This window comes from Temnothorax longispinosus, chromosome 9, assembly GCF_030848805.1.
Source record: "Temnothorax longispinosus isolate EJ_2023e chromosome 9, Tlon_JGU_v1, whole genome shotgun sequence".
Classification (NCBI taxonomy): Eukaryota; Metazoa; Arthropoda; class Insecta; order Hymenoptera; family Formicidae; genus Temnothorax; species Temnothorax longispinosus.
The window spans coordinates 13210620-13231127 of NC_092366.1; the positions used below are offsets into that span (position 1 = coordinate 13210620).

General features: G+C 33.2%; 2 protein-coding genes across 2 annotated transcripts in view; one reads left to right on the top strand and one right to left on the bottom strand.

Annotated features, from left to right (window-relative positions):
• The window catches only part of Sprt (PDZ domain-containing protein sprite), a 183010-nt gene that overhangs the window by 65124 nt on the left and 97378 nt on the right, over positions 1-20508 (top strand). The gene's annotated exons all lie outside the window — the stretch shown is intronic.
• LOC139819137 (F-box/LRR-repeat protein 4-like) lies at positions 10649-17871 on the bottom strand. The gene is made up of 10 exons (XM_071788325.1): positions 17255-17871; positions 17096-17168; positions 16755-16919; positions 15255-15506; positions 15047-15155; positions 14499-14955; positions 14244-14412; positions 13810-14155; positions 13579-13725; positions 10649-13240 (listed from the first exon to the last, which is right to left on the bottom strand). The coding sequence occupies exons 4-10, from the start codon at positions 15495-15497 to the stop codon at positions 13173-13175; spliced, it is 1539 nt and encodes a 512-aa protein (XP_071644426.1). The 5' UTR covers positions 15498-15506; positions 16755-16919; positions 17096-17168; positions 17255-17871; the 3' UTR covers positions 10649-13172.

Consider the following 20508-nt stretch of genomic DNA (forward strand, 5'->3'; position numbering starts at 1 on the left):
TTATTCCCGCACGGCCTCGAGTGAGAAATCTCTCGCGCATGCGGAATCGGCCATCCGTCGCACAGATGACGCGCGCGCAATAGGCCACTTTCCACGCACTTTGTAATATAAAATAGGGTGTGTAACACGTGCGTGCGGGTTGAGAATTGGACACTCGTGTCCAATTCTCATCTTCCCGCACTTGTTACACAAATAACTATTTAGAAAATGATTTAATGACCGCGCGGTCGCACATTCCATTTAGATTAAACGAAATGGGCGGGCCTGAGAGACTCGGGAGACTTAACTTCCAAAGAAAACGATAATAACCTACTTCAAAAAGAAACGGATCGAATCGCGTGTGCGACGCGCGACCTGGGGAATTGGCCCCCGGCACGTGAGAGGAGCCCCCTTGTGTGAGATACCTAACTGTATCCTCTCGGATTACTCACGCCTCGGATCGCTCCGCCAACGGCTCCTCCGCTCCGCGGCGCGGCGCGTAATAATCGTTCTTAATGGCAATTAGTGAACCGTGTGCCCCGTTCGCGATTGTTCCAAAATTATCTGCCACTAATCTGTCGAGAAAGCCACGCTTCGACAACTTACACCGTGCGATCCTTCATGAAGATATCCTTGCCTTCGCAAGACGCGCTTCACTGTCATTTATCATAATCCCCCAGAAATAATCCTGTTTTGCTCGAGTTTAATTAATATCGTCTTAACATTGGTTGCAGTTATAATACTTTCTGAGTTAGTCGTTATTTTAATAAGTTCCGCGCTGTACCATATTACGTTGACAAATATAGCACTGTAAAATACGCTTTGATCGTATTAAAACTTACATGCTTTTCTCGAAAATTGAATTTCTATTAATTCCACTTTACATATTGATCTATTTTAAAGAAGGATGAACATCATTATTAATACAGAACCAACTCATTAACTTATAATAAATCTTTCAACTTTATCAATAAAAGATTTTTTTATAACGTTACTCTTATTTTAGCATTTTTGGAAAGTTTAATTAACGTTATTCTAACAAATGACAATCAAATAAAATAATTTATGTGCACACATAAACACGCGTTAAATTTTATATATTATAAAATAATTAAATTATATATTAAAATTTGCAGTATAAAGAGAAAAAATAAACTCCAAATTTTTGGTAAAACGTGCATAATAATCAAGCACATTGCAAAATAGAAACTTCAATGCCCACGCCACGCTAACGTATGTATATAGTTTCAATATCGAAGAAAGAATAAGCCAAAGTCGGATATAATGGAGATTGTTGCTATATATAGAGAAACGTACACACGCTTCAATTCAATACTGAATCTCTCACTGTGCAACTGGAAACGAACGGGATTTCTCGTCGTTTCCCACAAGGGCGTTTTCTTCCCGAACATCGATATTCCGAGTGGCGCTCATGCCTGATCGTCCTCATCTCGCCTTAATTGATACATCGAGAGCCTCGAGTTAGCCGAGCACGACCGGGTCGTGCTTAGCGCGCGGGGTACGGGAGTTATCTCGCCGTTTCGCGTAATAGCGAGTCCGGCGATCCTCGCGAAGCTAATTAAGTCAGTGAAGAACGAAGAACGGGAACGTACCTTCGGAATCGAGCGAATAAACGCCGATATTCACGAACTGCCCGCGCCTCGATTCTACTATTAACGAACGTGCCGCTTACCAATTAGCGGATGAGGCTTGATTATCCATGTACACGGAGTTGTTGTTTCTTGTCATCACCGTTACGCTCTGAGGAACCAATTTCCTCCCATCTCGGAAAAATCGCGAGCACTATGTAAACATAGCGTACGTACTTCATTTCTCGCTTTGTTTTCTTCGATCGTACCGTTCGATCTTAATGTTGTTTTAACAGTTACATAATCGTCACAGATAATCGTTACTTCCGCTTGCTGTATGTCGTAGATATGTACTTTTTTATCGTTTCTATGTGACGAGATTATTATACATTTCTTACGATTCTCATTAAACCATTATCGATCATTAATTGAGTATTAGGCAATTTTTTCTTGTGCTATACGTCAAAATAAATTAATATTTTCTCATAACACAAACTATATTATCACTTATATTTGATAATGTAAATTAATAAGATATAGTAAAAATTGCACTTTTCTTTATTATTATGCAGTAATAAATGCATGTATGATTCAATATGGATGTCTTACATTTGTAAAAATGTTTCTTACGACCATTGATCGAGATTTACAGCTACTTATTTACTCACTGAAAAGAAAGTCGTCCATATATTAAACGTGACGTAACAATAAACGAAAAAAATTAATTTATTTTGACATATATTGCCAGAAAATAATTCACATAATTTTTTGCTTCTGACATCACACAATTCATAGCTGCAACGAGGAAATACAAGTCTTTAAATTCAACACGTTATACTCTACACTGCAAACCCATTATACTTGATGCTTAGTTTCTATTAACATTTATTACTCGTGAACTAGTATATTGTATTAATATAATACTTAATATTTCTACGATAATTTATGGAAATTAGTTCAGTAAAAGTAGGATTATTTCGTGTGAATTATCATGGATAAGAATTAAATCGTATTTCAATGATGTTAAGATTATCACTATCACTATAAATCGAGCTTTAAGACAGATAGGTTTGAAAATCTTTAAAAGCTTTATAGCTCTCTTTCATTCGCTTGATTTTGTATTGTGTCCGGAAAGTGTCGGCTGACTATAGATAACATTAAGGAATAACTAAGATGCCAAGGAAGGGTGAAGAGGAGACGAGAGCTCATCTTCGCTCCCTGGAAAACAATTAAAAGAGAGAGAGAGAGAGAGAGAGAGAGAGACTCTGAAAAAGAAGAGAGAGAAAAACTCGGCGTGAAAAACAAAAGCGAGGAAGACGAGGACACGGTCGGGTTGGTATTCCTCGTGGGAGAGAAGCACGGGGACACCCGTGTACAAGCCGGTGCGTTTCGCACGCATGAACACGCACGCGTGCACACACGACACTTCGACAGCGTGTGAAATATAACCGAGATTTTTCTTTCTGGCCATACCACGGAGAGCAGCTTCTCTCGCTGTTTCTTCCTCCTGTTCGTCTCTCGGAATTGCGACGAGCAATCACGCGCGTAAAAATGTGTCTCATCGCCTTAAACGCATTAAACGTTCTTAATGTAAAAACCAATATCATCTATAATAATTCTGATTTCAAAGGATTGTAATAATGCCTTGAAAAATTTATAGAATTTTGAGTAATAAAATTAAAAAAAAATTATTTGTTAGATCCATATTTATTTAAAAACTTAAATATATGATCTCACACAATCAGTCAAATAATTTAACATTTTTCATGTAGGTAAAAATTAGAAGATATATAATATTAAAATCCAATATTATTAAACAGAATAAATATAATACAGCATTTTATAGTACCTAAGTAAAGTAAATCATATCAATATTAATATTGGACATAATAATATAAGATTAGATATATAATAATATACATATATTGAATGTTATTAATAATTAATATATGATTTATCATATTTATCATCATGTTTATCATGAATGATAAATGGTCATAAATAATAGCCTATTATTACTGCAACTTTTAAATAAATATTAGCATAAGCTTTATTCCTACTAATATTAAGATTTTTATAGTAAATAATGAACACGTTTTAACTTAAACTATAATCTTGCAATATTTATATATATACATATATATATATATATATATATATATATATATATATATAAACAAATGTCCTGACTGACGGACTGATTCATCAAGCCCAGCCCAAACACCTAAACCTAATAGAAACATGAAACTCGGGGAGTATATTCCTTTTATATGTAAACACCCACTAAGAAGGGATTTTTAGAAATTCGGGTAAATGTTTACAATTAGGGCCTGACCTCCGATGACCTTGACCTTGACATATGTTGTCAAGGTCACCCTCCTGAGTGACCTTCAGAAGGTTTTAGTCGGGGGTCGCTTCTTATTAAAAAGTTATAAACAAAAAAAGTTTCGAAAATATGGCAGTTATTTTAAGTACTGAGAGGCATAAACGACTAATATTACGTTTTTCTTTAAAGCAGAGAATACTTTATTTCGCGAGAAAGTCGCTGCTTTACCAAAACACAACATTTAAAGCAGTAAATTGTTGATAAATTGAAGTCTTTTTGTTAAAGCAGAGAATACTTACATGGGTTAAACAGTTAAATATTTGTAAAGCGCGTCATCTAAACTACGTATTTTCATCTAACGCTTTAAACAGTTGAATATTTTTAAAGCGCGTCATCTAACCCATGTGGCATCTCGCATATTAACTTTCAACGCAAACCGAGGTTCACCCACACCCCCCCCCCCTGCTTTCGGGGGAGGTGCGGTAGCCCCGAAATGGTTTACGCATGGGTTAGTTGACGCGCTTTAAACAATTAAATACTGTTAAAGCGCGTCATCTAACCTGTGTAGATTAGTGACGCGCTTTAAACAGTTAAATATTTGTAAAGCGCGTCATCTAAACTACGTATTTTCCAAACTTTTTTTGTTAATAACTTTTTAACGAATAACGAGCGACGGCTAAAACCTTCTGAAGGTCACTCGGGGTCATGACCTTGACAACATATATCAAGATCATTGAAATCGGTGAGGTCGCCAAACTTTTTTTTGTTAATAACTTTTTAATAAAAAGCGACCCCCGACTAAAACCTTCTGAAGGTCACTCAGGAGGGTGACCTTGACAACATATGTCAAGGTCAAGGTCATCGGAGGTCAGGCCCTAATTGTAAACATTTACCGAAATTCGACCCCTAACGGGGTAAACAGGGGTAAAATATGTTTTCCGGATTCGACGGGCAATGTCAGACACCTCAAGCTAATTATCTATAATTTTATCAAACTGTTATACAAAGGACATTATATTAAATTAATTTTGTTATATATTATTAGTAGATTAATTTAAATATTTATTTTGGAACATAATCTGTGTGGCTCAAATAAATGAATGAAATTATTATAATATAATATTCTTTATTACAACAGAGTACTTTTTCTTCGCCAGTGAGTAATTAAACAAACTCCTTTGCTTCGACCGAACTGGCAATTTCTTTATTTAATAAGCACAACGCGTTTCGACCGAGTTTCCGGTCCTTTTCAAGTGCGTACAATACAATTAACCGCTTGCAAAACACTTCATTGTACAACAATGTGGCAGCAATGAGTCTACGAACTAAAATACAAAGAAAGTATAATAGTTACTAAACTAAAGTGAAATACAAAAAAGTATAATAAGGAGACAGTAATAAAAAAGAGCACAGCTTACATGTTTTGTATGTCAAATGGTGATAAAAGATAGACGAGTCATATTAACAAATGTGATGTTTGGTGGTGCGTTCACATTAGATGACAACGGACGACTGACAATGAGTGAGAAACAAAGGCAGAGGTAACCAAAAGCTTACATTAAATTTATTATTTTGCCATATATAACGGGAAGGTTATCGGTGTCCTTCTGTAAATTAATAGTGTTATTGTTTTTTTTATAAACACCATTTCGGCTATCTCTCTCTTTTTGAAGTGTTTCTCGCTATGTAGAACTTTGGGACTAGACCAATTAAATTTGTGATTGCAAGAGGTCTTATGCTTGCTAACCACAGAATGATTGCTGAGATGCTTTTTAATATCAGCACAATGTTCTTTGATTCTAGTCTCCAAATTTCTTTTGGTCTGTCCGATGTAACAAGCCTCGCAATTAAGACCTTACTTCAGTTTCAAAGCTTTTGAAATTGTACTACACTAATTTTTTAACTAACTTAATAATAAATAATGAACAATTTTTTATGTAGAAATAATTAGGATGATCAAATTATTTGAGTCGCCCCGTATAGCTTCGATCCAGATAAATACAATTACGTCTTTTTTTCTTCCTCTCTCTCTCTCTCTCTCTCTCTCTCTCTCTCTCTCTCTCTCTCTCTCTCTCTTTATTAAATATTTATATAAATTACCGTTATCAGACACGTTAATTACCTGTATACATTTCATTATGTTCTCCATATCATATCATTGCATCATTCCTTCCCCTCCGTTCACGGATGTGACGTTCCTTCCGGTATACTCTTACGAACGCGCCTCTTAAAAGACGAGGCGTGTACGAGCCTCTCTCTATCCGCCTACATCTTCCCTTTCCCGCAATTTTCTTCTTTTTCCTTTTTATTTATTCCCGACATGTAACGGACGCCCTCGAAGCCGTCGGCAAACGACCGCAAAACCGCGCTTTCCATCGGCGCGACACTGACGGCGCGGGCGTGGAGCACGGTGTGTGCTGACTACCGACGAACCGGGGACCGGGGCAACAAAACCGCTAGTAAAAACGCCGTTTCCGTCCGACCTGTCCGCCGAAATGTGCGACGACATCATCGAAAATCCGCGTCGATCGTGGAATGGAATGAATATAAAAACGATATTGACGATAATCCAGATTAATCTTGCTGATATATCATAGAAAAAACTTTTTACTGAAGTATCTAAAAATTTAGCAAGATACAGATCTGAAAATAATTTTGTTGGACCATCAAAATAATTATGTAGAACATTTAAATTGATTGCTAAAATGTCAAAATTTTTTACAGCATTATTATCATACTTCAGCGACCTACTATATAATTATTTTCTAATATACTATAATTATGTATCTATAGCTAAATTTTTAGATACTTCAGTAAAATTGTTCTTTCCGTGTACATTTGACGTAGGTTTAATGTGTGAAATATATCAAATTGAAAATCCCCGTTAAAAAAGCTCTCGTGTTATCATTTTATTAATTGCGACATTATAATCCTAGCTAGCCACACTTATTTTTCGAGTCCTTTTTGCCCCCTAATTCGCCACACTTCAGTCCGTGAGACCGATCGACTTTGTCGCATTGTTATTTTTATTTTAATTAATATTTTTAAGCTTGTACTCTCTCTCTCTCTCTCTCTCTCTCTCTCTGTAAAAATTGGAAAATGCAGACTCTGAATAAGATGTTTGTGATAATATCAGGTCAAGAAAATGATTTGAATTTAAACTAAATTTATTATAAGGAAACTAGAAAATTATATGTTATTATATAAAAACTAGAAAACTGAAAAACATTTAGCGGTCCACTGGACCAGCGAGCTAGGGTTAATATTCGACATTTCTTTCTTCTTTTTTTGTTTATCTCCTTGGCACTAATACATACTTTCATTTGCTTGTAAACGCGATTACCCGTCGCGAAATGTGGCACTTAATGATGCAACTCGGAGAACACTTCTAATTTTTCTCCGTCTCTTTTACGAGTGCTTTCTCGAGTTCGTTTCTTTTTCAGCGACGAGCGGAATCACGTGGTTATCGTTAGCCACCTTAAGTGGTGTATGTAACGATTAAAAATTATGGCGCTCGACAAAGAAACATGTGTTCTCCTTAATTAACGACGACTTTCGCATTAAATCTCGATTAAAAAAAGCGACCCAATTAAGTATAAACTCAACATTGCGCGAACGATTTTGTTAATAATTGTTAAGGAAGCGATTGATATGTTATTGTTGTTAATTATCCCGTTTTATGAGACGCGTTTATTATAATTTTTATTAATTCACTAAATAATATTATTTATAAAATTATATATAAAATTATTTTATGCAGTTGCAAAAATGCAAATTTAATGTATACTATTGGACAAATTAAATGCCTTTAAACAAAAAAAAGTTCTGACAAAACAGCTTATTAGAATAGAAAGAATATAAAGAACTTTAAATTGTGATTTATGGCATATGTGCCACCAGAATATAATGTATGCGATGCGTACATCATACTGCGACAGTGACGAATAGCGAGAGATTGGAGAGATATCGTGACGTCAAAACTTCACTCATAAATTTTGATACATTTAGTTATCGAAAATCTGTACTAACATATACCACAGTACATGCACAGATGTGACGTTTCCTATTCTATCCTGTTATCATTTCAATTTGACCGGCAAAATTGGTAAAACTAGATATGATAAATTTGGCGCGACTCGAATCACAAATCGTAACCTTTCTCAATAGACAGGTTTGCTGCTGTCGTATGAAATTTTCATGCTTTATTTCTGATTGTTCCAAACGTGAAGAGATAAAAAAAACGTGCGATGCACATGACATAATTTACGATATCAACTAATCATTTTCTTTTAAAAAAGATTTGAAATGTAGGCAATATTCTTTGCACCGTAAATGATATTTAAGAAAATAGATTTTAATCAATAATTAAATGGAAAGAGCACAGAGCCGTAACAAGATGTCATTGATGTCTTAATCTTTAATTAGGTCAAAATTTGGCGTACGTTTTGGCCTGACATTAACCATCCCCATCCCCAGTGTAAATTAATTATTACATATATCAAAACATCCTATAAAATTTTAGAGCCTCAGTAAACTCATTATCACACAAGAATTTTTATTATAATATATAATTTATTAATTTATGGATCGGAACTTCATGTCTTATAATTAAATTGTCGAAAAGATAAGAACAATAAATGTCGAGAAGTCAAAGTGGTTAATGTGATAAAAGGATCTATGGTGTTCCATCCCGACAGTTGTGTTGCAAATATCGCTAATGATGTTTTGAGTTAAAAATATACGGAGAACAAATGGAAAATAGATTTTGATACATAGTTCGATTTGAGTGAACAGCTTACGTTAAAAGATATCGGAGAATTATTATTCTCTCAATTTTCTACTAAGCACGAAATGTATGTAAAACTATCGTTGTACGTGTTTGTATGAAAATTTATGTAGTTATAAGTTTTAACGAAAATTTTAATAACTTGCTCATATAAGTTAGTTCGCGCTTATTGAAAAAATATAAATGAACAGCACAGAAACTCAGAAAATCGCTCAGAAAATCAGATTTCCAGAAACTCACCTAAAATCGCCTGTTTTTTTTTTTTTTTAATAATATTTGCGCCGAAAAAATAAGATTGACGCCGTCAAATAGCCACGCTCGCAATTAAAGCGACAAATCCAATACATTCGCAACGACAAATAAAATCCGTCGACAGTTGAACTGACGCTGACATTTTAAATTAGATTAGTCTCGTCTTAGACGCCACTGACGTTTTGAAGAGTCGAATAGTTTCCGTAAAGAAGAACCGAAAAGATCCGTTAATTCTGTGCGACTCTTATAAAGTTTGCATATATGACGAGAGACATAGAACCGGAAAGTTAATAACGCCATAAATGGCATGAAGTTCTGTCATACAGTTCGCGGAAAACTTAGAGAAGACGATAAAGTTCGGTGACACACGCATTATGATTGCTGTTTCTTCAGCTATGTTGTAAAACACAAATATAAAAGAAAACAGTGTTTTGTTTCTTGTTGAATTTTTAGTACCAGCAAATATTCTAAAAATCAAAAACTTTCGAATTTGAAAGAAAAATCGTTTCGAATGACAAAGAAAAACTTTTATCCTTTAATTATGTATTTTCTTACTTTTTCTTTGTCTGTAACTATATATCACTGAAATCATTTAATGTTCAAATCCAATTACTTAAACAGTTTACAGAAAAATTACTTAAACAATTTACAAAAGCATTAATTTCGTATGGCATTTTTCGAAGATTTTTCTTTATTTTAAAAATGGCGAACGTTTTTGTAGATGATATTTTCTCTCTATTTTCTAAGATAACTTAACACGGGTAGATTTGCGAAATATCTTGGCCTTTAAGCGCAAAAGGCCATGAAAGCTTATCTTTAACACTTCAGTTGCCGAAATATCAATTAATATTAGATGAGATCATAAAGGCTTTCAAAAATGAGCTTAAATTTTTTCGCGTTAAATCATTATCTCGACTACTTTCTGAACAATTTTTGTTTAATTGTAACTGCTGCGTCGGAGGTGCCTATGGTAACCGCAAAGCTACTTTCCATCGTCCGTGGAATTTCCAAGTAAGATTATGCCTTGGTCGCGATCTGAATTCCGTCCGAGAAGCAAAAAAGTATTTTGAAAACAGAGCAAGAATATATTTTCGATAAAAATTGTTCTTATGCAATGCAAACATATGTGACGTTCGAGAAATTCCACCCACATATAATGCCTTCTCTTGCAAATAAAATATGTAGTTTTATATTTATATATATACACTGCTTAAAAAAATTAGGGGATCACTTTTTGTCAGTAAATTTTTGCCGATTTTTAAACTGTAATTACTCAGCGAATAATTAACGTAAAAAAAAGTTTAAAAAAAGGTTTTACAGGGCAAACTCTCTACTATAAGGTGCTTTTGTTCAATTTTCACTCAGGTTTATACTCAAAGGCGTGGTCAGTTTTGAATATGGACGTATTTGAGATATTTAAAATCTTGAAATTTGCAGTCTTCCACCGCGCCTAACAAAAAAAGTGTACAAATTAGAAACTTGCACATTGCTTCCTCATTATTACAGATCGCTACCATTGCTCCTATTTTATTTCACTCACAAAGCTCCTCTTTGAGGAAGCTTGTATTTTATTCAATGCATAATTTAATATTTAAATTAGTTTTTGGCTTCCTCATAGAGGAAACTTTATAAGCGAAATAAAATAGGAGGAATGGTAGCGACCTGTAATGATAAGGAAACAATGTGCAAGTTTCTAATTTGTACACTTTTTTTTATTTTAAATTTAATCTTTTTATGAATTGATAGAAGGTTAGCTTAGTAGCACAAGTGGGGTTTTACAATCGACGCAATGTCAAATCGATATTGACTTTGGGAGTACAGGCTACATGGTCCATATATGGACTTCGCATATGGACCTTTAATCGCGCATAAAGCTGGTTCTAATCAACCAAATCTTAACTACTAAAATCTTTTGTACGTTAATCAAGATGATACCCTTGACAACATATGTATGTCAAGGTTAAAGTAATTGTAGGAGAACCCTCTACAATGCATAATTATCATTTTCACGTAACCTCACAATATCAAATCTGACAAACTTTACATATATGCGTACGCGGCACATAATTAAATTATGCATGTAAAACGCACAAGCGAGATAACCAATTAATATCTCAATCAGAGTCAAGAAATATGAGCATATGAATGCGGCTGCACTGACCACTCTGACCAGAGTGGTATGAATGTGTTTTGAGGGACAAATTGAGGGTTTTGCATTTATGAGTGCATGAGCAAACTCGTGTTTGACTGGAATCTGAATCTCTTGTTGAGATCTCGCCGAGGATTTTTGACATGTGAGATTTCGAGAGCAGTATATTAGCATCAATCTTAATCAGACTGGTCGCAATCGAAAGCTCATATCAATGTTATATTAGAAAACTGTCGTCAGATTTTCGATCACAATTTTTTTTCTTAAAATTCGAAAATTGATCGACTCAAAAACTTTGAATAAACTACTTAATAGCATGCCGTTCTGCTAAGCATCGTCTGCTACATAGCTCTCTTTTTATGTACTTGATGTCGCGACGCTACAGTGTCACTTGATATTTGTAATCATATAATTTTGATGAGTTATTCAGTTTTAGAAAAATATGAAAATAAATATACTTAGTAAATGTCATATAGTATACATTTCTATTTTATACAATAAAAAGGTAAAAATAGTGATTTTGGACAAGTCGAGATAGTGGAAGCAAAATTCTACGACTTAAGGAAATTCGCCTATTAGTCGAAAGTCAACTTAGAGTCTTAATTTTTTTATATAATTTACATAAACGCTTTACACAAATAATCCCAAAAGTTAAGCAATATTGACCGTATAGTTTTTTAAATATTATTTAAAAGTTGACCACTTTGAGCCCATCGCCTCATGAGAAACGGTCGCTCTGAGGTAAATGATCACTGATTTAATACACACTTAGCCAACTTAGGATTCTGAAGAACTAACATTTGACAGATAAAACATCAAGGATTGCATAAAAACTTTAAAAATAGGATTTTACCGTGTGGATTTAAAGCTTTATTGTCACAAAATTTACTTTTACCTCGTGGATCAAAGTAGTAATGACAGACGTTGCCATTGGCAACGCAACAACTGATGCGAATCCAACCTCACAACTCACAAACAGTGTTTAACCACTAATCATGAATCCACGCAATCATCAGTGTATTAATCATTTTAAATCTTTAATATTCTCTGACAATTGTTTATATAGATTTTCATAAATTATTTGTGATTTTTCTTTTACTTTATAATGTTGGATAATAAGTACCTGACAACGATTCCTGAGTCGTTGACGCTCTCATACTTCGGCATTGTATTTGTTAATATTCTATACACTAATAATTTACGAAAAATATAGCACATAACTAGCATCCACAATTCATTATACTAATATTGCATATAATTCGGGATCGCTGTAATGACATTATTATTCAGTCGCATTTTTTACTCCAAAGTAGTAGGTAAACCTCCTTAACAAGACTTGAGATCCATGGCCTATCAAAACTCGCTACCCGGAATAGGCTAAAAAATCTATTTCATGATGGAGAAGCTGCATGGTAAAGATTTTAATAAATTACAATAAAATAAATGGAGAAGCTGGTAAAGATTGTAATAAATTACAATAAAATATAAATAATACAATAATTATTACAGACTATTTTATTATTAACATCTTAAACATTTATTACTAACGCTTTAAAACACGATAAAAATTATTTTTTGCCAGATTAATAAAGTAATTCACCTTGCCCAACATAGTTCAAATTACTCGACAAAAATCTACCTTCGAAAACTTTGTTGTAACATTAAACTTACTATAAATAAACAAAATTGGCTAGAAACACGTTATAACAAACATTTGGCATTACAACTCAGCGTAAACAAAGTTCAGCTATCTTTAACAGTTTTCAAGTTGTATTAAAAAAGAGTGATTCAAAATAGCCAAACTTTCTCTACGATCTACACACAAATCTAGATTTACGCCGTCGTATGTATCATTGTCGAACGTATAGACAGACACATGTGGATATCTTTCCTTCCATTGGTTAACCAAGCAATCGCTAATATTACAGAATATAAGATAAAACTCTTGCAGTTTTGAACATTGTTCTAAAATAATGGAATATTTATCAGGTGTATCAAGTTCCATCCGAAACAGATATAATCGTCCCAAGTTTCTGCACTGCGTTAGTAATTCCAAATTGCGATTAGTGAGGACAATACGGCACAAACAAACTACTTCCAAGCGTTGACAGGAAGAAAGTAATTTGTACAAACTATCAGCAGCGATTGGGTATCCGTATCTGTAACAAAAATCATATAGTTATTATAGTATTTTAATCGCAAAAAAAATTAATGTAACTTTCTCAAGATGCTCGAAATTCAAGAGAAGCAAATACAAAAATTTTGATAAAGAATACGGTAACATGTATTGTAAAAGAAAATGTAGCACACACTTATAAGGGAAGGTACACTTTTCGTAAATTCTTACAGTCAGCGAAAGCGTTAATACTTTTCGATGTATGATTAATTGTCCTATGTAAATTTATTGCTTCCAAGTTAGGACATAAATATCTCAATTTTATTGCAACTGCGTCTATGTCTAGGTTTGTACGCAATACAGGTGCCAAATGTAACTCACGCATCCGTTGATTTTTTTGCAGTATTTTGCAAAGACGTTCAGATGTTATACGTGTGTCACAAAGATTTAAATGTTCCAAACTATTTAGCTTTTCGAGACACGAAAATCCTTCGTCGTTTATCTTAAGACAATTATTTAGATCCAATTCTGAGAAAAATATGTAATGGTTATATACACAATTTACCCATAATCTTGACAATTATATATATTATATGTATCATATATACATACCTTTCAAATTTTTACACATCTCTGAAATTTTAAATAGGACAACCTTGTGAACAGATTGGCAGTAACTTAATCTTAAGTGCGTTAAACGCCTGCCGCAATTATCAAGAAACTTTACGAAATTCTTAACATGAAATTTGCTTGCTGTAAGATCTAACTGTTGCAAATATTTACATCTAGATGTAAAGTAACGAAATATATTGATACATATGGGAGATACATTTCGCATGTTCAACCGTGTATAGAGTTCAGGATCCCGTGTTAAATAATTGAAGCGCCTATTTATTTTACTCATGCGGCATAACGTCGTCAAATCTAAGTTTTTTAATATTTTTAATAGCATTTCATCCTGCAAAAATAAAATATAAAATTTTAATATACGAGATAACATTGCAATAAATATTATTATTAGAAAGAGACTTCTTAGGATACTTTACAGGAAGCGCAGACAAACTGCAACGTAGTAGCTCCTTGGATTCATCCGAAAAGAGTTTCATACGCTTTGCATAATTCGAATGACTTTTTAATAAAATGCGACGCGAATCTCTTTGTCTAACTGGTTGCGCATAACCAGCAAGAATTACTTCTTGACAAATCCATACACCTCTGTAAATAACATCAGAAAAAATTTATTTTCATTATTAACAAAATAAAAGAATTTAAATATTACTTAATATCGACGATAATAATACCTTTTGCAAATAAAGCAATATTCGGGAAAATTCTGTTGGAGATGTACTATATCAGAGTATGCACTTTTTAAATCTGCTGTTAAATTATGAACATCGTCATGGCATGGAGAGTACATGCAGTTAAATTTTTTTAACAGATTTTGTAAACTCTCTCTAGGATATCTAGGAAGGATCAAATCTGATGTACCAATGAGCATCACAGCATCTAGCTTTGTGTAAGATTTAGGTGAGCTGTTCTCAAATACTAGTCTGAGCATTTTAGTTTTGAAGTAGCACGGATGTGATAAGGGTGGAGAGAATAATCTTGATGTCGGGGGTACAATCTGAGACGATCCATTCCACAACTGAAACCACTGTTTATTAGGATCTTGAGCCCAAATTTGAATCACGTTTCCAGGATTGTATACTTCGTATATAGAGACTCTGATTGGATATACAGCTTCATGAAATTCGACATCTTTAAAATCGAAAATATAATTATACTCTCTTCTTAACATGCAAAAATATATCTTCTTTAACAATATCTTATTTATCAATTCAAATATTACCAATATAATTATTTTCGATCGTCGCCTCATACCATCGTACAAAATCAAGCCGTCTCATAGGCTCTGTGTTTTGCCATGGAGCTATTGAGATATCGACATCATTATTCCTCTGTATTAAAAAGTCAAAAAGTATCAAATACGACAAACTCTTGTAAGTTTAGATTTACTTTCCACGGGACAATAACATAATACCGGGAAATGCACATACCAACATATGTCCAAGGAAAAATGGTAAATGAAATAGTTCTCCATAGTTTGGAAATTTGGGTGGCCCAATTATGTCAGGAGCAGTATGAAATATGCTAATATTCTGGTGGTTCTTGGCAACAGATCTTTTCTTCACAAATTGGTAGATGAAGTCAACACTATCCTCTTCTCCTACCGATACTTTGCCGATATAGGGATATCGATTACAACTCTCGCAATAAAAGGATTGATAATGGGATGTCATACTTTTTCTCTGAAAGAAGACAAAAAATATAGAGAGTAATAATCCTTAATTTTTTAACATATGCTGAAATACATTATAATATTATATACTTATAATTATAGCGTAAAGATTATATAATTTAAGTTTATCTTGCTTTCATTTACATTGCTGGTGCTGACATTATTGTTTGCATGTGTACGTAATGTAAACTATAGATTTTTAGTACTGGAAGTGAATATTGGAATGCAAGTCTTGTAGAAAAAGAGTTTAATTAACAAAACAAAGCTTGTTCTACAGAGAATAATATATAAGGTATCTATTTTTAAAAGCATTAATTTTCGCTAAAACTACTTTTTTAACTTTCCTGTTAACAAATTGTACTTCTATTATAGACTATTATGTACATACATAAAATTTAACCCTCGGTTGTCACACCTCTTTTTTCGAACACGTTTGTCACACGGTGTCAATTTAACCCTAACCAATTTTCAAGCAGCTGCTGTTCAAAAACTAACAGTTTAAATGGATCGCAAAAAATTCTAGAATTGAGTTTAAACATTGTAGAATGTATTCTCATTATAAAAAATTAACTTTTTAAGTGGCATCATGTTAAAAAAAAAATCCTTAAAAAATCATAACTTTCATTTTTCAATGTTTTTTGCTCAAAATTTTGCATAGTATTCTTAAGATATGTTACTTTAATAAAAAAATTAATAATCTGGGGTCACTTTGACCGTGTGACAAGCGAGGATTAAAATATATCAGTCGAACTCACAAATAACTTAGTTACGATGCTCTCTTATATATATAATATATATAATATATATATATATATATATATATATAGGTATATTATGGTTGAAATGTCTTGACGATTAATCTGACCAAAACCAATGATCGATTAGACATAATTAAATATTTTAAAGAAAAAACAGTTTCTTAACATTTCTTTTAATAGAGAAATGTTTTTTTATAAACCTGAGATATATTGCGAGCACGTGGTGATAGAAAAACTTGGAGCACGTGTATGCAGCATACAGCAAAACATACAGCATACACGCATGCATGAGCACTAAAGAAAAATAAATTGCTCATGTTCGTTATACTTACGCTTACGCTTCTAAGTTATTAAAATTTTTTAAAATATATTATTTAACTCATCAAATATAACACTAAGTCGAACACAGTGAATAAAAAGAATTACCGGAAATTTAACTCGGAACTGAATCAAAAAATTATTTAGAAAAACTAATTTCTATCTATTTTTATACTACTTACTGTTTATCAGCAAAGCATCAGGGTTGATTTCTTCCGTATAAAATGAAAAAAATTAAGAAAGAGAAGAATGTGAAAATATGCGATTAGTGTCATGCGGTACAATTTCTGTGTGAGTCCATATCTATATTATATACAAGACTGCCAACTCCTACGAAATACATGGACCTGAAAAGTTATATATCTAAATCCAAATCCAAATTCAGGTAAATTACTGGAAAGGAAAGACTAGCTAGAGGGTGGGGATATGGAAGGACGCAAACAGATAGGTACATACAGTTGGGGAAAAAGGTTGTCTGGTTGAGTTTCGGAACGCATCCCATTTATATTTAATATTCAGCTACCTGTCAGCAATTACCAATTTATTGAATTTCATCAATTTCAAATTAAACTTTTGAGATTGTACAGCCAGAAATCCTTAAAATAACAAATATGTAATCTAAAGCTACAGTATATGAGTCGGAAAGTCTAACACATAAATTATAGTAGAAAAAATTATTTACCTTAATAGTCAAATTATATCAAAGATAGACAAACTATAGGAAGATGACTTGCGTTAAAGGTAATGTGATGAAATCGAAAATCAAAAATGAAAATCGATGTGTCTGACATGAGTCAAATCAATAAACATAATGTGAGTCTAAACAATAAACAAAGTTGAACCCTGTAACGATGCAGCCCTCAGATCCATCGAACTCCCGGTCACCACCAGCCGGATGCCGCCCGACCGACCATCTGTCGGGCGAAGACAGAGCGCGGTGCGTCGCTCATAACAAGACACAAGATCGTGTGCGCGAGCAATTAGCGGCTCGCGGCATCGATATCCCCTCGGGCCTCGAAGCTCGGAGCAGCTCGGAGCCCTCGGAGGTCCGACAAGCGCCGACGGGAGCCGATCTTCGCCGAGTGCAAGAGCGCGGCCGAAACCGTGATTTCGCACCGCTCCGCCCGGCGCGCGGCTCGCACGAAGATCAGAATATAAAACTTTAATACACGAGATGACATTACAATAAATATTATTATAAGAAATAAACTTCTTAGGATACTTTACAGGAAGCGCAGACAAACTGCAACGTAGTAGCTCCTTGGATTCATCCGAAGAGAGTTTCATACTCTGTGTGTTATTTGAATGACCTTTTAATAAAAGACAACGCGAGTATTTCTGTCCAAGAGGTTGCACATGACCAGGGATTACCTCACAAGAAGTCCCTGCACCGCTGCAAATAACATCGGCCCAAATTTATTTACATTATTAACAAAATAAAAGGATTTTAATATTACCTAATGTTGACAATAGTAATACCTTTTACAAATAACGCAAGATTCAGGTAAATTTTTTTGCAGATGAATTATATCCAAGTGTGCACTTTTCAAATCTGCTGTTAAGTTATCATCATTCTCACGGTATAAAAAGTACATGCAGTTAAACTTTTTTAACAGATTAGTTAAACTCTCGTTAGGATTTTTAGAAAGGATTAAATCTGATGTACCGATAAGCATCACAGCATTTAGCTTTGTGTAAGATTTAGGTGAGCTGTTCTCAAATACTAATCTAAGCATTTTAGTTTTAAAGTTACATGGATGCGATAAGGGTGGGGAAAATGATCTTGATGTTGGGGACACAATCTGAGACGATCCATTCCACAACTGAAGCCACTGATTATTAGGATCTTGAGCCCAAATTTGAATTACGTTTCCAGGATTATATATTTCGTATAAAGAGACTCTGATTGGATATACAGCTTCATGAAACTCGATATCTTCAAAATAGAAAATATAATTATACTCTTTTCTCAACCCAACTTATCTAACGATATCTTATTTATCAATTTAAATACTACATACGAATATAATTATTTTCTAGCTTTGCCTAATCAAAAAAATCTATAAAATTAGCTGGCCATTGCAAAGGTTCTTATTTGTATTGCTATGTAGATGTTGAGATATCGACATCATTCTGAATTGACAAGTCAAAAAGTGCAAATACTACAAAATCTTATAGCGTAAATTTAGATTGCGATTATTTTGTATATGACAATATATAACAGATAATACCAGGAAATATACACATACCAACGATCTTGATCCATAGCTCCTGAAAGGTAAAGGTAATAGTCCTTCATAGTTTAGAGATTTGGGTGGCCCAATTATGTCAGGAGCAGTATGAAATATGCAGTATGAAATAACAGTGTAGCGGTTCTTAGGAACAAATCTTTTCTTCACAAATTGATAGATGAAGTCAACACTATCCTCTTCTCCTACCGATACTTTGCCGATATAGGGATATCCATTATAACTCTCGCCAAATTGATAATGGCATGTCATACTTTCTCTCTAAAAGAAGAAGAAATGTATTATAATATTACATATTTATAATCATAGCATAAAGATTATATGATCTAAGTTTATCTTACTTTCATTCACGTTGCTAGTACTGACATTTTTGTCTGCCTGCATACGTGACGTAAACTATAGATTTTTAATACTCGCAGTGAATATTAGAACGCAGCATTTGTAAAAAAATATTTTAGTTAACATAACACAACTTGTTCTACAGAGATTAATGTATAAGGTATCTATTTTTAAAAACACTACTTTTATTACAATTATTATTTTAACTTTTCTATTAACTAATTGTATACTTCTATTTTGGAATGTTATTTACATAAATAAAGTTTAAAATATGTCAAACTAAAAAATTTTGTCATTATATATTGCATTATTATTTTATTATAGAATAAATTATAAAAAATTATTGTATATGTTTTAATTTTGGTCTTTTTATATTCTTTATAACACTTTTTTATTTCTTGTGATCTAGGTTTATACAGGGTGTCCGATAATAATCACCTCTTGTATGCAAGTAGAATGACAATTTTTTGTTACCTATAGCTTTCAAAAAGGAATAAAAGAAATAAAAATAATCGAAAAAATAAAAAAGATCATAATACATGTTATTTACACTTATTTTTAATTTGAATATATATATAAAATAAATTGTGTGTCCTGGTGTATGTGTGTGGAATATAAACATGAACTGGTACCTTAAAATATCTCTTATACAGGGTGTTTAATTTAACCCGTCCACGCCAATATTTCGGAAACTGTCAAAGTTAAGATCATTTTCAGCATGATAGAATCGTACCCTTCCGTACTGGTTTTCGAAGGGCATTGAGGGTGTCAAATTTTTTAAATAAAAACCTTGTACAAAAATATAATCGATAGGATTGAAAAAAACGAATTCCACAACCTATATTTTTATATGCTTATCGTAAAAATTAGGACCGCAGTGAATTTTTGAGAATAACCTGTGAAGAGTATCGATCATCAAAAATTCACTACGATCGTAATTTTCATGATAAGCATATAAAAATATAGGTTGTTAGATTTATCTTTTCGAATCTATTGAGTGTTATTTTTATACGGAATTTATATAAAAAGACTAGCTGGTTACCCGGGCTTCGCCCCGGAGGACATATGTAATAAGACATGCAAATAGATGATAACGTATATTTATATTTAACGCCAATAGATTTCCGCATCATTTTTTTTTCTCTCTCTCTCTCTCTTGCTCTCTAAAATGCTATAAATTGAAAAATATTACTTTTTTATCGACTAAAGTTCAATTCCGTCGTATATAATTCTTTAAAATTCACTCAATTATTTCCTAAAAAATTGGAAAAATTTCGTAACCGATTTCCAAAAAAATACCGATTCCCAAAAAGATCGGTAACGAAAAACTATACAGTTTATAGCACTC

Excerpts from the sequence above, each read along its gene's own strand:
- LOC139819137 (XM_071788325.1), bottom strand. The coding sequence starts at position 15,497 with ATGACATCCCATTATCAATCCTTTTATTGCGAGAGTTGTAATCGATAT. Across the intron at positions 15,156-15,254 it reads TTTTCCTTGGACATATGTTG|AGGAATAATGATGTCGATAT; the intron begins GTATGTGCATTT and ends TTTTTAATACAG. Across the intron at positions 14,156-14,243 it reads GCAGTTTGTCTGCGCTTCCT|GATGAAATGCTATTAAAAAT; the intron begins GTAAAGTATCCT and ends TTATTTTTGCAG.